At 42.0% G+C, this 18,180-nt stretch overlaps 1 protein-coding gene across 2 annotated transcripts in view; it reads right to left on the bottom strand.

Annotated features, from left to right (window-relative positions):
• The window catches only part of ube3c (ubiquitin protein ligase E3C), a 49,843-nt gene that overhangs the window by 14,693 nt on the left and 16,970 nt on the right, over positions 1-18,180 (bottom strand). For both annotated transcript variants that reach the window (XM_079489007.1, XM_079489006.1), the window contains exons 13-19: positions 16,975-17,144; positions 15,882-16,111; positions 12,628-12,732; positions 12,097-12,184; positions 6,914-7,011; positions 5,992-6,124; positions 609-856 (exon numbers count right to left, since the gene is read on the bottom strand). In XM_079489007.1, the coding sequence (XP_079345133.1) occupies positions 609-856; positions 5,992-6,124; positions 6,914-7,011; positions 12,097-12,184; positions 12,628-12,732; positions 15,882-16,111; positions 16,975-17,144 (1,072 nt within the window). The remainder of the gene's footprint in view (positions 1-608; positions 857-5,991; positions 6,125-6,913; positions 7,012-12,096; positions 12,185-12,627; positions 12,733-15,881; positions 16,112-16,974; positions 17,145-18,180) is intronic.

Raw genomic sequence — 18,180 nt, 5'->3', positions numbered from 1 at the left:
CTTTATATAACCAGCCTATGCTTTGTGAGCTTCTAAATGTGCTATTTATTGCTGAATGCTCAACTATTTTCACAAAATGTTTGCCTATTATGCATACCCAGCATAGGGAACGTTAGGGTCCAAATGGTAAATATAATCAAATTTCAGCCCCAAAAATTGTGAAAGTATCTGGTAGACATACAGTATATATGTATTATTACTAGTGATGCACCGAATATTCGGCCGCAGAAAATATTCGGCAGAAAATGGCTAAAAATGCATTTTCGGCCTATTCGGTTTCGGCCCGAATAGGCAGAAAATATATCACCGAATAGTGTATGCAATTAATGCATTCAAAAGAGCTGAATAAATGTTTTATGGACCCATAATAGTGATTATTATTTAAGTTAAGTTTTGCCATAACCATTTCTTTTGCCATAAATCAGGTAGCTTTAAGGTACGGCCATGACAGCAATGGTAGGAAACAAGATATATAATATTAATCATATTCAGATATTCGGTATTCGGCCAACTGTTTCCTATATTCGGTTTCGGCCAAGAATTTCCCTCTCGGTGCATCCCTAATTATTACAGCTGGTGGACCAAAAAGAAAGACCTGTAGGTCTTACCTTTCCTAGGATCCTGCCCAGGAAGTAGTAGTGCCGTGTATAGGAGTCGCCAATCAAGGTCTCTGCGGCGGGGTTGGGGTAGAGCAGGCTGTCGTTGGTGGTCTTGAAGAAGCCCTGGTTGGGGTTGAAGCCCGACTTGAGCAGCTCATTGAGGAACTCCCGGAAGATTCCACCGCCGTCTATCCCCGCCTCGTCCAGACCGTGAGCGTTCAGCAGGTGCACTCGAATCCTCTTCTTCAGGTCTGTCTCTGGAGTCGAGGATGTAAAAGCACAGTGAATACATGTCAAATATTGGTCCCTGTTCACACGTATTTGGATCTCAGGATCCACATGAGAATGGTTTGGCTCCAACTGTGACATCAGTCATCTAAGACATAGCTGTGATCTGTGGGGCGAGGTTTCAGTCCGACCAGAGCCCAATTGACCATTATCTATCTGTATTACATTTTACGGAATCTGTGTGTGTCTGTATGTCCGGGCATGAGTCAGGGGTGGCATCTCACTAATTGACCTCAAATACATGGCTCAAGGTAGGCCTAGAAAAGTCAGGTCGGGCTACCTACCGAGGGGCCGGCATAGGCCTCTGGGTAGGGCAGACCTTTGAAGTCAGTCATAACCGGGGAACAAATCTGACTCATGCAGGGCCTGGGCCATGGCTCAGTGGTCCAGGCATCTTGGCTGGTAATCCAGTCTGGCAGTGTGCCGCGGGTTCGACTCCCGATCCCGACGGCCTTTACTGCATGTCTTACCCCCATCTCTCTCCCCGCCTACTGTCTGCCCCTCCATAAAATATATAAAATAAAGGCGAAAGCCACAAAAAAATAACATTAAAAAAGAAAAGAAAATCTGACTCATGCATGACTCCAGAGATGGTGTGTACAGATTTGTGCTCTGTGTATCATCCTCAAATGTCCCACTCAGTGCCGCGCAGCCACGCCCTCGTCTCTGGTCCCACTTGTTAAGCCCTAATTGCTCCCGATGAGCAGGTGGGTGCCTTGGGATGCACAATCATTTTAAAGTTCCTTGGATAAAGGCACCATGTATTTACCATTAACAGAGTCTGACTGGTTTATTGTTCTGATTATGTTGTCTGATTCATGCATTTTAATCCCTGTATTTGTTTTTAGAGCTAGAACATTTAAGCAATGCATCTGGTCTGTCCAATGTGATTGTTATGTCCATGTCAAATAAATACACATAATAATGTCCCCTTATCATTCACTAAACTCACCCCACACAGCTACTCCTGTTGTCCTGCAACGTCCCCTTATCATTCACTAAACTCACCCCACACAGCTACTGCTGTTGTCCTGCAACGTCCCCTTATCATTCACTAAACTCACCCCACACAGGCACACAGCTACTGCTGTTGTCCTGCAACGTCCCCTTATCATTCACTAAACTCACCCCACACAGCAACTGCTGTTGTCCTGCAACGTCCCCTTATCATTCACTAAACTCACCCCACACAGCTACTGCTGTTGTCCTGCAACGTCCCCTTATCATTCACTAAACTCACCCCACACAGCAACTGCTGTTGTCCTGCAACGTCCCCTTATCATTCACTAAACTCACCCCACACAGCTACTGCTGTTGTCCTGCAACGTCCCCTTATCATTCACTAAACTCACCCCACACAGCAACTGCTGTTGTCCTGCAACGTCCCCTTATCATTCACTAAACTCACCCCACACAGCTACTGCTGTTGTCCTGCAACGTCCCCTTATCATTCACTAAACTCACCCCACACAGGCACACAGCTACTGCTGTTGTCCTGCAACGTCCCCTTATCATTCACTAACCCCACACAGCCGTACTACTGAATCTGACGGTGTACTATTTATGAATCGTTTACTTTTTATTGTAGGTTTTTACTCTCAAGTCTCGAACAGCGCTATTTTTTTTAAAATGTTAGGAAAGGAACAAGTGGACAAGAGATCCAGTATAAGTCATTTTACACTTGGTTGCATGCTGAAAATAGCAGATCTACAAGCTCGCAGCGCAACGCGTTGTGAGCTTGTAGATCGGCTATTTTCAGCAAATGTAAAAACAGCCATTACGATGGCATCAAGGCCCAACAAAATACATTTTAGTCGACTAAATAACCTGTAGATTTAGTCGACTAAAATCTTATGACATTTAGTCAATTAAAACTAGACTAACACTAAGACATTCCAGGTGACTAAAACGTGACTGAAACTAAATGAAAACTATTCAAGAGACTACGACTAAAACTAAAATCAAAATTTGCCGACAAAAACAACACTGGCTGGCTGATGACGTATCAGCAACAACGTGGCTACGTAGCAGTTGACGTTATGAAATGCAAGTCAAGCAGCCTCTGTCCAGACAGTGACATTTTCAGATCCGTGGAACGCTAGCGAATCAGGCTGGAACCCAGGCTAGCAGAATGTCCTACACATGGGCAAAAAGTAGGACATTTTTCACTGATAGTGTAGCTTTGTGTGAACAAGACAGGTCTTACGGTCATCCTCCATTCTGTCAAAGAAATACTGTTAAAATTATAAAGTTGAGTCTGACTGCCTGAGAATCACTGTGCCAATCCTGAGCAGCGTGATCTCAGGTTCTAAAAACACGCCGCCGGATTCTCCACTGCAATTTACAGTATTTTTTGATGAGCTGACAAAACATCCTGGCAAAGTTTGTGCTGAGGAGAAATTATGCCCGGCATTAACCTTCTTAATTCCGTAGTTTTCCATCGAGTCCTCAATCATTTAAATGTGTCTAGTTCCTGGCTATTACCGAGGACCTCCTGAATAACAGCTATACACAGAGCCCAATGATGGTGTAGTATCGGTAATTATCAGCTCCACCAGGCCAGAAGGCCTGTGAAGTGACAATGTTAAGACTTGTAAGACCTTTTTAATACCTCGAAAAAAAGACCATTACTGCATCAAAAGTAATCAACAAATCAAACTAAACATTGGCCTAATTGTCAAATAACATAAGAAAAGAGGCAAACATTCTGAAAATAGCAGATCTACAAGCTCACAATGCGAGGTGTTGTGATCTTATAGATCGGCTAATTTCACAATATTTATATACGGAACAGAGTCATACAAAATTGAATGCCTCAACTACTACATTCCAAGTGCTTGCCAGGGTGGGGGGTCCCCAATCCGAGTCCAAATATGATTATTTTGGGGGGATCGCGGCCTGAAAAGTGCGTGTTTGTGGGTGAGTCTGAAGCTAATCAAAACAAATTTAAAACCACTGGACCAATCAGTGTCAAACATTTAGTGCACTACCAATAGGCCACCAAAAACACCCTGGCGCTATAGAGGGTATGCGCGTGACATCATCATCATACCCGGAAGTTATGCGGGAATGCCTACAGAGTGCCAAAAAAACACCTTTCTGGCCTTGACAGCCCATACATCCAAACGGAAAGGTCCTATCTGATTGCATTAAACAACGTTAAACGACATTAAACTCACTTTGCCACTCGATTTGACACTCGATTTCCCATTGACTTTATGCATGCGCATACCCTCTATACAAGGTTGCGTTACGTTTTGGCCTATGCCTCTTGACCCATAGGTTGTACAATCAAAGCGTTCTTTCCTTTGATTCCGTGGATCATGATGCAACTCCCCACAACCTACGCAGCCCTCCCTGGCTTGGCAACCCTGCCTGCCTGGCTTGGCAACCCTGCCTGGCGGAGATATATGGCATACGCCCCTTTCTATTTATGTGTATTCTCCTATCTGGCCATCAACTATACGACAATGTTTTCATAGGTTGTAAGCCATTTTAACACCATTTTATACCTGTTGTTACTAGAATTCTGCCTCAATGCTTTACCTACACAGGTACTTACCTATACAGAAACAGATACATACATCATACTTCCTCAGGAGTGTCTTCCGTGTGAGATTCAATGTAGCAAATCGTTTAAGATGATTTTGCTTACAGAAAGTGAAAGATCTTAAGATAAATAAAAAGGACAGCGACCTGTCATTTCCATTTTGAGCAGATACATCTTGTAAGAAAGCATTCCCCTCAATCCACAGAATATTCAAATCAAACCATATAAAAAGGTCACGTTTCAGCGTAATTAATGTGTGGCGGTAAATCACGGCAGCTATAACTTATAGACACATAAATGATATAGATCACGTCTTCAAGCCCTCTTGCTACTCTTTTTAATCATGCTGCCCCCACAAAAGTGCCCTTTCAAATTCAAACACAAAAAGAGGTGACTTAAAATAATTGATTCCCTGCTTTTATGTGATCCATTAGAATAATCAGAATCACAATTATGCTTTACCGAAATTCAATAGTCTGAATGACGAGTGCGCTCACCTTCAACTTTAATGTTATCCGGAGCCTTGAACCCCGGCATTGTGATTTTATAGGACGCAAAGAGACTTTCAACAGCTGTGTTAAAATACACTGTGGCGACGCTTACTCTGCTCTCGGAGGATATAACCATGGCTCCCATGGCTTCCATGGTAAAACAACAACAACAATTCTAGCTCACGTCCATATTGAAAAATGATTGAGAAGCGAGCACAGAAATTAAATGACAGTACTAAAGCTTTATGTTTTACATCTACAGTAAGAGGTGCTGGTCAGTGGTTACTTCGATTCGATAGGTAGTCGTTCTTCGATTTCTTCGATTTAAAAAAAATAGCAGACCTACAAGCTTGTAGCGCGCCACTCGGTGGCATGCTATGAGCTTGTAGATCTGCTATTTTTCAATAGCTAAAGCATAACATAATGCTAACACCAAAAGGGGTTCCCGCCCAAAATGGGTTAAGTAAAAGCATTAATACCACAATGTAGAAATACTCCTAAAAGAAAAGGTCCTCTATGCAAAATTTACTTGAGTAAAAGTATTGGCATAAAACTGTACTTAAAGTACCAAAAGCAAAAATACTCATCTATGCATACAAATGAGAAGAGCATAGTTTGTGCGAGCACAGCTTTGTCCGCGGTTCGGTTGGCCAAGTCATAGACCGTTACGTATGCGGAAGCACTGTATGCCTGTGCTTTGTGGCTGTGATGCGTCACTGATTTACTTCTGCGTTTAAAACCCAGCTTTTGCAGTTTCCCTTTCCGTGATGCCATGGAGCGATTGAGATGAGCACGGATCTCGGAAGTGTGGTGCCACAGGTTCAAATGTATAAAAATCTTTTGAAAATTGCCAGAGTATATAGGGATGGATTGGCATGTACAAAGTAACTAAAGTTTTTAAATAATTGTAAAAAGTTAAAAGTATAATATTTGCCAAATGTAGAGGAAAAAGTACTGACATTTTAAATTACTCCAGTAGAGTAAAAATCCCTCAAATTTGTACTTGAGTAGTACAGTACTTGAGTAAATGTACTTAATTACTTTCCACCACTGGTGCTGGTACCGTTTTCTGGAGAGAGCTTGTCATAGGCGTCTTCATAGATGTAGTTCCGTCGGATGGTCACGTTGATGCAGTCTAGGAACGGGCCGTCGCCCTGCACGTCCTGTTTGTCTGCGTAGATCAATCTCTGGAAGATCTACGGGAGAAGTGTGAAGCCCCGAGGCTGGGTCAATAGTAAAACTACCACGGAAAATTATTCAAATCAAATCAAATTTGAGCTAAAACAAACAGACCAATAAGGAAAAAAAAAAAAACATCATGAATTAGTTTGAAGTACCTGGGCAGATCTTCTGATACAAATTGTCTAAATTAATTCAATATTTAAGAGGAGGCTCGGCATAGGATATTTTTCTGATGGAATTGTGTATTCAATGTTATCACACATTCAGTCTTTACTTGCCCTGGGTGAGGGGACTGATAAAAGGACTGACAGGGTGATACACCATTATCAGCCCTAGCAATGAGCACAAGCTGATGTGCCACATGTTGAACTGTCACCATGACAGACAGACCTGTCATTAAAGAAATTCAATTGTGTCTTAGTGAGCTAGCTTGGACATCTGGTATTTTCACATTTTGTGCACAACGCTGCTCTGCTGCGCAGCATAAGATGATCGATTGATTATAATTCTATTCATTGAGAAAGTATTTGACAGAATGATTGGTAAGAAAATAATGGATAGTTTCAGCAGCTCTATTGTTGTTTATCCCATTTTGGGCGGGAATGCTTTAGCTATTGAAAAATAGCAGATCTACAAGCTCATAGCGCGCCACCGAGTGGCGCGCTATGAGCTTGTAAGTCTGCTATTTTTGAAAAATCGAAGAACGACTGACATAGAAACATAGCTTTTTCAGAAAACTGTCAGGATGTAGAAGACAATCTGATCTCAGGTCAGAATGGGTTAAGTGAGCATGGGTGTGGTACCTTGACTCGCTCCTCGAATGGAACCACGAAGGGGAGCTCTGTCAGGATGGCCAGGTGTCTCTCCTCAGACACAGAGAGCTGCGGGGGCTCCATCCCAACTACAAAACAAACAAAACACAACATATTTTAGATGCTTTTGAACATGTAATTTCTCTCCAGTCATAATTGTTAGGCAGGACACTTCTTGTGTGTCATTGTAGAATGAAGTCTTTGATCAAACTGTTCTCTGTCTTGAAGACAAAAAGTGGTCTAGAAAAGCTATCCAATGTTTTTCGCAGCTGATCCAACAGCCATGTTTAAAGTTCAACCAGGCTAAAGCCCTGTGCTCATATCGGTCTCCGTGACAAAACACAACACGGCAAATTCATATTGATCATGACACTTTGCTCCAGGCCCAGCATTTCACACTTGAACTGTGAATGTAATATTCTACACAGAACCGGTCTTACAATTTAAATTTGATACAAAGGTTTGCAACTCTGTGCTTCAAAAAACTGTTTCTTAACACTTTGATTGCTGGAAGATCTCAACAGGCCTATTTGGATGTTGCTGCCATTTAACATTGCACAAAGGCCTTGTTCGGGGGCCCACAGTAAAATGTTCTCTTATAGCGAGAATCACACGCCTACATCAAAAGAAAGCTGAACTTGTCCACTTCAATTAAAAAAATACATTTTGATTTTACCATGTTCCATTCTGGAGATATTGACCTTTTTGCAACACCTGCATTTGCCTGGAAGTGGTTATCTTGAACAGCGAGCAGAGTTATGGATGGTTTAAAGTCAGAGACATTGACAGGCAGATATAAAATTGAACCCAATAAATATCCTATACATCCTATACACCGAATGAAAGCCCTGAATGTGTACTTTTACGAGGAAAAGAGTAAACATTGATCCCATGTACAGTTAGACAGTAATTGGTTATTGAATGCAGCTTGTGCCCACCAGATAACTTCAGAGAAGACATGGACGTGAACTCCTCAATATTCACAAAATAAGGCCTATAGCGACATATAAATACTATATACCGTATGAAACAGAAGACTCTCTGCTTTCATAAGAAAAAAACTTCTACTGTAGTAATAATAAAAATCACACCCATGTGAAGTGAGTGGTGCAACTCTGTCAGAGTTGCACCACTCACTTCACATGGGTGTGATTTTTATTATTACTACAGTAGAAGTTTTTTTCTTATGAAAGCAGAGAGTCTTCTGTTTCATACGGTATATAGTATTTATATGTCGCTATAGGCCTTATTTTGTGAATATTGAGTTCGGGTCCATGTCTTCTCTGCAGTTATATCTGGTGGGCGCAATGTGCATCCACCCAGTATCCAATTTATGACAAACTGTACATGGGATCAATGTTTACTCTTTTCCTCGTAAAAGTACACATTCAGGGCTTTCATTCGATGTATAGGATGTATAGCATATTTATTGTGTTTATTGTTATATCTGCCTGTCAATGTCTGACTATAAACCTTCATAACTATGCTTTCTTTTTGATGATGATTGCCGCCTCGCCTAATCTATCTCACTGCTTTCATTGTTTTGATCGCAGTAACATTGGGGGGGGGGGGTCATGGGCACATTGGGCAGCAAAAGTCTTGATCCGTACGGCTATAAAAAGTCCCATTCCACCGTTCGGTTCAGAACTATAGTATAACGGCGAGACGCGTTGTCATCAGCTGATTTTGTTTTTCAAGCTAGTGTAGGGGAACATGCCTGGGCATGCTAGCCTGGCACGGCCAGACTCATAGCGAGGGTTCACTGATGTTTCCTCCGGGGAAGAATCTTCAGTGAATCCCCGCTATGAGGCTGGCCAAGCCAGGCTATGGGCATGCAGCTTGGGGGCGATGGAGGGGGAAAAAAGCGTCACCCGGCTGTGATGTCGACGAGAAGGAAAAAATGACTTCCACAGATGACAACACCACGGTTTAGGTCGCGGAAAAGTTCGTTATACATTACACCCGGGTCGATTACGTCCCCGACGCGTTCATTGCGGTCTTATCACTACAATTATAATGAATAAAAAAGCGTTACAATCACACGTCTGAGCGATCTCCGATTATGACGGCTCTGCATGGCGATACGTGATCCACCAACGGAACACTGTCTTGTCGTAGCGGGCCCCTCGATACTGTGGTTAGTTCGTAGTATTGTAGGCTCGGGGATCGTTTGGTCGCTACAGTATGAAGAAGGAAACATGCATCTGTCCATGTGTGTTGCAAATGTCCGAGCCGAGGTGGAAAGCCTGGTGAGGCGAGGTTTTCACACATCGGCATGGGCGCTTACACTGGCTTCTACACGTAAAGCGGCCCGCCCTCCTGTTTTCAGGAGGGGAGGGGAGGGGGGGGGGGGTTTTTTGTTTTTTTTTCTGATCACGTGAGCGGGAATAAGCAGCAATGATAGGGCGATGGTTCTTCATTGTCCGGGTGGGTAAAAAGATGAATGAAAGTATGCTATAAAAAAGTGATTGAAACGTATTGATACGTGATCCGCACCCGACGTTTGATTAATTGATAACGTATTGATACGCGATCCGCGTTGGGAGTGTTAACCACTTCAACGACACCAGCATCTCTATTCTGAGGACAATGCGTCGCAACGTGTTGTGAACTTGTAGATCTGTTATTTTTGTCAAAGAGATTTGGTGTGAATCAAAAACAAGAACGCACCAAGTACAGACAATGCAACGCAGGTTTGTTTTACTCCTTTTTGCTATAGCGTTAAACACAAAATAAAATGTCTTCACTGATGCCTAAAGGATGCAAAATCTTGCTCATCCGTCATTACAGAATTGTTACCCACTCTTCTTGACCACGATTGTATAGGCCACGCACAGGACTACTTAGTCAAGACCCTGTTCACCTTTCTGCCGCCCGCTTACAGGCAGGCCATTAAAGAAGGCTCAATCCTCCCTTCACCATCCTACACTAATACACACTTTTAATTAACTCAACTGTGAGCTGCCCGTCCACCTGCCTGGCTGGATCCATTAAGCAGACGTTTGTTTTGCATTAAACTTGGGGTTTGGACCGTTTAGCCTATGGAAAACTGCCACGGCAGCTAAAAGAGCCATTCACCAGCTCACTTTCCTTTCACCGCGGCTCAATTATTCTGCTCAATTAGTCAACCTGATCTGCATTTCCCCATCAGGTTTCCATCTTTGGAGGAGAAATATGGGCCCACGGAGTGGTCAATACGTTGCTCATTCATCAGCCACGGGGCCTGTCCATTTAAGGAAATGAGAAAAGGCCAGACAAACACAAGGACCAGATGTGGCTGAGTTCATCAGGTACTTTCACACTAATTGAATTTATCCCATAGAGCCTGTGAGTGGCATTAGACAGATCATACACACATTGTTATCTGCTTGTTTTCACACCGCACTTCACAGCAGCCCCGCAAGCTCACAGTGTGAGCCAGGAAAACGGCTGCCTGCTGCAATGTGTCTGTGTCCTCCTGACACAAACCGCCTCTAACTGGCCAAGCGGAAGAATGGCGTGGCACTGGTTTTTGTAACAAAAATGTATACATTTCAATGCATTTAACCCATTTAGGCCTGACGTCGAAATTAAAAAAAATGTTCGCTCTGAAAGAATATATACCTATTCAAAGATTTGTGCCGCATTTTTACGATTTTTCAAAAATAGCAGACCTACAGGTTCATAGCGCGCCACTCGGTGGCGCGCTATGAGCTTGTAGATCTGCTATTTTTCAATAGCTAAATTATAACATAATGTTTAAAACACCAAAAGGGGTTCCCGCCCAGAATGGGAATGAGACATGATGAGTATTCAATGCCCATTAATCGTCTTTTATTACGGCTTTGATGAAGGGTGAATGAATGCTACTCGGTTTCCACCCCAAAATATTGCAGTCCCCACTTCAACAAGGTCATTTCAGTTGGTGTTACCTAACATTTATAACTCTCAGAGTTAGTCATAAGAGAGGAATGTTTTGCCCGTCTCCTAATCTGTAATGTTTATTAACGCTTGACTCAACGATTGACTCAACATTGAACAATATATGAGTTTTTAAATTGAGTGAAGTATGAAGAACAGCTGAAACTACTATTTACTGGACCAGGTTTGTATAGTTTCTGCATCAAGTTCAACTAATATCATAAACCAGTGCACAGCACTGCCTTTAAGTTGTAGTAATAAATGAAAAATCACGCCCCCCCTCATGCATTACAATATCCTTCTAAAGGCCTCCAGTTTTAGGTAACATGGTCGCGGTGAAAAGCGACTCATCGCTCACCCGAACACACTGTTTTTACTAAGCACAGTTTCTGTGGTCACCTTATCATCTAAAACTGGAGTATGAATAGGCCGGGAGAATTTTTCTATTACTTTTTCATTTAATTTTTATAAAAAATAATATGTATATTATATTTGAAAGTGAAATATCGGTTTACTTAAAATGTTATGGTTATGAAGTAACAACGAAATAATGGTTCTACAAGTAGACCTTCAATTTCAGCAATTAGTCAAGATAAAAAAATAAATGGCGAAACTACTTTAATTCCAATCTTGTTATACCTTTACAGATAAAACACTATGGTTGATGGTTATGGTAAAAAATCACACCTGTGTGAACTGAGTGGTGTAAGGTTTTATATAGCATGATCAGCTGTGGTCTGACGTAATGTCTGACGTAATGAAATCACACCCGGGTGAACTGAGTGACCACTTTCCTAGATCTAGGCTATTGAGTTTTTGTCCGATGTGAGGTATTATATAAGGTAAGGTATTATATAGCCTGATCAGCTCTGATCTGACGTAATGAAATCACACCCGGATGTGATTTCACAACTGGCTTTTTTTGTGCAGAAAAAATGAGCATGGTTGCTACGGTCATCCAGTTCACCCGGGTGTGATTTCATTACGTCAGAAATTATTTTGAACATAGCAACCATGCTCATTTTTTCTGCACACAAAAGCCAGTTGTAGGAGTGGTTTACACCACTCAAAAAACGGAGTTTCTATCACGTTATCAGTTTCATAATTCATATGAAAAATCAACAAGCCTAGTAAAGTAATGCAATCATGTCATCAGATTGCCAAGTACTAACATTTCAATGTACACATTTTGTATGATTTATAACACAAGTGGCTACTGTATATGCATTTGTCTTTACAGCATTTTCTTAATATACGGATTATTTAGACTCTACCGTCGAGTGTAGACTGAAGTGGCCCGATGCGACCCATCCTCCTTGTCCTCCACACATGTCTAGCAGAGGGGACATACAGCTGGGTGACCTGGAGAGACAAGAGACCTTCAGCCAAATTCTACACACTAGTGAATGGAGCGTGCGTGCGTGCGTGTGTGGGGTAGGGCATTAAGCAACTAGTCGACTAGTTTACTAGTCGACTAGTAAATCCACTAGTCGACCTTGTTGGTACTAGTTGACTAGTTGTTAAAAAATAAAAATAAAAAAAGTTTATTTTTTTTATTTATTCTTTTTCCCCGATTTTGTAGGCCTCAAGATCAGGTAGATTATAGTTATAGTCACCATGTACACAGTTTTTCAATGTACAAATATTTATTTCCAAAAAAGAAAAAGTTTATTTTTTTAATTTATTTTATTTTTTACATAATAGGTAGTTAAACAACTAGTCGACTAGGCAACTAGTCAACTAGTAAAAATTACTAGAAGTGAATGCCCTAGTGTGGGGGGTTGTCTATTTTCACAAGATGATACCTTATCTGCACGGATGTTGACTTCAGCAGAGAGCCAGTGACCTCTAGGACAGAAGGGCCGTCTTATGTCACGGCCCTTTACCATCTTCACCAGGTTGGTGATAACCTGAGGAGTAGATCATAGATTCATAGATAATTGTTATACAACACTACTCTTATTAGGAGCAACACATGCAGAAGTACAATACAACATGGCCGGCCAGACAGACAGCACCCTGGCATGCCCATCATCAGAATGGAGAATAGGAACTACACAGCTAAACGGAGGCTTTTCATGTGTAAATCGTTCAACGACTATGTGCTTTCTCTTAAAAAAAAAGAAAGAGAAACAAGGGGGGAAAAAAAGCAATTTGAGAGTTCAGCCATTAGTGCGCCATTTATGGGCAGTATAAAAGAAAAACGACCTGCGCCGTCCCTCAACGTCTACGCCTGTTAATTACTGGTCGAGCTCTGCTGACATCAGCCCTGAGACACAGAGGCAAGGATTCAGCAGCACCATCGCTTCCCCTTCACAGCACCACAGGGACCGCCGTGGCTCTGTTGGCGAGTGGCGCGAGCATTTCATTTTGATACATTTTAGGCATTTAGCAGACGCTCGTAATCCAGAGCGATTTACAGTAAGCAAGAACAAAAAAACATGGTAATACATCATATACATACATAGAAATAGTCATCATGAATCATACATAAGCTAATCTGAGCGGCTGGAGGGTTTGTAGGGTCAGACTTGAAAGATGTGGAGGTGCCATACCTTTGGTTGCTTTGAATGCCAGCATCAGAGTTTTGTACTCTGTGCAGGCAGGGAGGATACACGTGAGAATTTTGGCTGGTTGAAGACCAAGCGAGCTGCGACATTTTGGATTAATTGGAGATAGAACCTTGATAGAACCTTTTCACTTTTGTTTTTTTGGCCTGCGTACATTTTGTTGCCTAATGTAAATCACTCTGGATTAAGAGCGTCTGCTAAATGCCTAAATTGTAAATTGTACAGCGAATCAACTCTCAACCTTGTTTCACTTGTATATCATTTGAAAGCCTAGCCAAAAATGTAAAAAGATGAATAATATGAAATTGTGTTCCACATACTTCCTAGACAACATCATCCAGCCTGTGCTGTGTGTATTCTTTTTTTTCTTTCTTTTTTAAGAATGGAATTTCAGAGGCCTGACCACTTTGTAGACTACAAATCTCTAGGCCAGTTAGGAAGTCAAACACTCCACTGACGTGAATGTTGTAAAGAAAAAAATCATTAGTGGGTCTGCTTCTGCCATCTGAAACAGAGCAGTTTTGATGATTCAGAGTAATAAAATGTGCTGTTGTGGCTCTGACGAGTTGCTCCCAGTCAGCCAGCCGCGCGTCATTCAATAAGGAGGAGCCATTTTCCCTACAATAACAGTTACTGCGATTCCATTTCCATATAATAACCAAGCAAGATTGTTTCAAATCGAAACGTTCCTTCTCTAAAGCGCGTCATTTTCATAAGATGACAATCAATCTCGGGAAAGCGTGGGGAGTCGACTGGAGTCGGCAATAATGGCGAGTGCAAAATGCTGTAAAAGACGCATGGCGATGGGTTTGGAGCGAGCCTACCCCCTGACTCGGGGAATGAATAAGCATTCCTTAATTAGCCCATCGGGTTAAGTGCAAGCCTTAATGGGTATTTCCCAAACTCCTGTGTGACATCGCTCTCCAAACATGGCCAAGAAGAAAGTTCCATTAGCAATATTAATACAAGCTTAGTTGATCATTTTCATTCAATTAACTTCTTTCAATTAAATAGATAGCTCGACAATGGAGGTGATAAAAGATGGGGAGGGACGCCTGATGACACGAACCAAACATTAGCGTGTTAGGGGTCAGTGGCGTTAGACCGACTGTAAATCCCACCGTTCAATTTGGAAAATGCATTTCTCCTGCTCCCCACTTCTTTAATGGGTCGTTTTAGCTGACAAGAGGCCTCTGAACGGATCTTTTATGAAAATTCCTGACGTGCTCTGCACGAGATTCGCCACCTTTCCTGCCAGCTGCTCCCGGTGAGCTTTCAAATCCACGGCCGAAGAGCAAGGAACAAAGTTGCGTAATTGCCGCTTCCGTGGAGGACGGAGGGGGAAGGCGGCGAGAGGATAAAAAAAGCAAGAGGGAGGCGCGGAACGAGAGAGGGGGCTAACGAGGAACGACGCTAATGTTGCCAACTTGCCACCAGCCTCATTTCCTCTTGGTAAATAAGCAATGGATGTCCTCAGCGGCTGCTCTGTCCTTCATCCATTGCCTGCTCATGTACACACATGCTTGAGTTCCCTCTGGTAAACGCAAACACACAGGGGTGGTAAGCTCCAGTGCACAGGCAGGCTTTATCACAATTAAGCCAACTATTAGTCACATATTATCTGCTAATGCTCTAAAGCAGTGGTTTTCAACCAGTGGTCTGGGGACCACCAGTGGTCCTTGAGGTGGTTCCAGGTGGTCCCCAGCTAAATGATGGAGAGTTGCTAACCTAATGCATGGACCTTTGGATCTTTAACTCTTGAGAGCGTAAAATGAAACCAAATGGACCCGTACGCTCAAGAGTTAAATTATTGTTAAACATCTGCATTACTTAATAGAAGTCGACACAATTAGAGAAGATAATTAGTAGAAGAGAAGAATTGTTATTTTGATCACATCAATAGGGCATGTAATTGTGGACACAATCTTATCCAACGACAACAAAATATTCTTTAGTTTTGGGTCTGAGAGGCTAAATGTCATCAAATGGTGGTCCGTGGCTCAAATGGCGAATAAATAATGGTCCTTCATATGAAAAGGGTTGAAAACCACTGCTCTAAAGCAGGGGTCTTGTGTTTTTACAGGCCGATGACCCCCCCCCCCCAGCTGAGAGAGAAACAAAGTAGGGATTTGTTTGACAGCACTATGATCATCAGTGTTGTGTAAATGTAATGTTTTGTTTGTTTACACTTTAACTTTGCTAATAATAGGTTAGATTCATGTTCACATGTGTTTTCAGACCTTACATTTTTATTTGAGACCCTGTTGCAGAATTTTGATATTTTATATTATAATAATGTATGACATACTATACTTTATAGTATAAAGTATATCAATAGGAAAATAACAGAGCGTGCCCAGTTACAGTAGAATAAACCTTCATAACCTTAAACGGATTCCTAGCCTTATCCTCAGTTAAACAAATACAAAAATTCAAGAACAATGGGGGTGAGCGTGCTTCGGGGAGAGCCTTCCAGTTGCTGTTCTCACCTTGAAGAGCTGGACCCAGCGTTTTTGCTCAGCTTGAATGCGCTTCTGGACCTCGGCGTTGGTCTTGACGCCCACGCTGCGGAAGGCGGCCATGTACTCCTCGCGGTGCTCCGTCTTGGTCTCCGGGTAGGCCAGCTTGATGATGCCCAGACAGGCGTCTCTCAGGCAGCGGGAAAGGGTCACCAGCTCCGCCAGAGTAAAGGGCATCATGGTCGACGACTGGCTCTGGCCTGCAAAGTGAGACGAGGGCGGGGTCGTCATTAGCCCGGTTCTCTATTTTACTGACAATTCTTCAGTAACTTTAACATACAAGTAAGACGTGTGAACGCGGGAAGCGAACGCAGCTGTTGTGGCAGTCTGACACACATACACTTTTCTTTCCTCTTAATTTTTTCTATTTTTTTAATTTTTTAATTTATTCTTTTAAAATGTATTTATTTATTTATTTAAGGTTTTTTTTTGCGTGCGATGCACGTGCGATGCACGTGCGTGCGATGCACGTGCGTGCGTGTGCGTTTTTGTGTGTGATACATCTGCGCCCTCTGGTGGCGGGCGGGTGGTGTTACAGTGTGACACACAGACACACACACACAGACAGACATGATCTGCTGGGTCTCATAGTAAATGCTCACTGCGTTAGCAAACACATTAACACTTTGGATTTTAGTATAGAGTATAACCAGTAGACAAACTGGCGTGTTCGCATCCCACCCAGACATACAGAATAATGATAATGAGATGTATTTATATAGCACATTTCAGACATCGAAATGTAGCTCAAACACATTCATCTGTCACTGAATATTATCTTTTGTGAGTCGAGTGTTACCCGTTCTCAGACCTCAATGTCTGTGTCTGTGCAGAATATAGAGCAATGTTAAAAATGTTCACTGCCGGAAAGTTTGTGATATGAAAACAAACAAGATTCTAATTACTTAGCTTTCTAAGACTGAAGTATATCCTCGCATCCAATGTTTAAAACTCAACAATGAAGGATATTTACAAAACATGTACATTTCAGGAAGATCCTAGTGAGAGTGGTATAACTACTGTTTGGGGCATAATTATTATTAAAGGCCAACATTAAAAATACCTTCTGAAATACCATCCAGTTCATGTCCAAAGAACTCGCTGTCGTGCACGGAGATGAGCGAGTGGCTGAAGAGAGAGCTGAAGAGATAGAAGATGGGGATGATGCGGTTGGAGTCGTCCAGGGTCATGGGAGAACCTCTGGAGATCACCTGCAGCAGATTGACCATGGAGCTGCAGAACGAGTTGTAGGAAGGAAGGAGTTGTAGTTCAGAGTTGAAGCACGAAAACACCACCCATGATTAGGGCATTAACCAGCTAGTCGACTATTCAACTAGTCGACTAGTAAATCCACTAGTCGACTTTGTTGGTACTCGTTGACTAGTTGATAATGGGAAAAAAAGGAAAAAAACGTTTTTGTTTTCTTCCCCGATTTTGTAGGCCTCAAAATCAGGTAGATTATAGTTATAGTCACCAATGTACACAGTTTTGAAATGTTTTTTTACATAATAGGTAGTTAAACAACTAGTCGACTAGTAAACTAGGCAACTAGTAAAAATGACTAGAAGTGAATGCCCTACCCATACCCTACCTATATATATATATATTTTATTTTATTTATTTATTTATTTGACAGGGACAATACTCATTAATCAACATTTCAGTTTTCACTTCCATGTAAATGTGCCAGAGTTAGCCATAAGCTAATTTTCATCTGTAGTCCCTGAGCAGGCTCTTAAAATGGTAGTAAAACTAAACATACAATGACACATACAGTACAATACAATGCAATACAATACAGATAAAAGAAAGAGTGTATAGTGTGCCAGCACACAACACCATGCGTTGATGCCATGTGTGCATATGTGCCAGCACCCAACACTATATATATATATCCTTTACAGACCATGCAGGTCTGTAAAGATGCAAGTCGGAAATGAAGCACATTGGGAATGCCCAACCCGGCTACTCAATATCAGTTGTATCCGTTGTCACTCAGTGCACCCGGCATTTTCTGTCTGCCACATGCCCATATATGGAGATTTCTGTTGCTCTCTGTCTGTGTCGCTTTTATGCCCATATTATGGAGGGTATTGATGCAAGGAGGTACACCATATGGGGATTTGCGGATTATCTATATTTTTGAATGTCTCCTGTTCAGTAGGTTCTTGCCATTTTCAATCATTCCTGATACAATTTGACAAAAACACCTTGATTGCAGTGCACATTTTGCTAAAGAACAGTCAATAGTCAATTTGGGTCGCAATAA

This window comes from Electrona antarctica (genome assembly GCF_951216825.1).
Source record: "Electrona antarctica genome assembly, chromosome: 20".
In the NCBI taxonomy this organism is placed as follows: Eukaryota; Metazoa; Chordata; class Actinopteri; order Myctophiformes; family Myctophidae; genus Electrona; species Electrona antarctica.
Note: the sequence above shows the minus strand (reverse complement) of the source record. Positions and strands in the feature narration are given on the sequence as shown.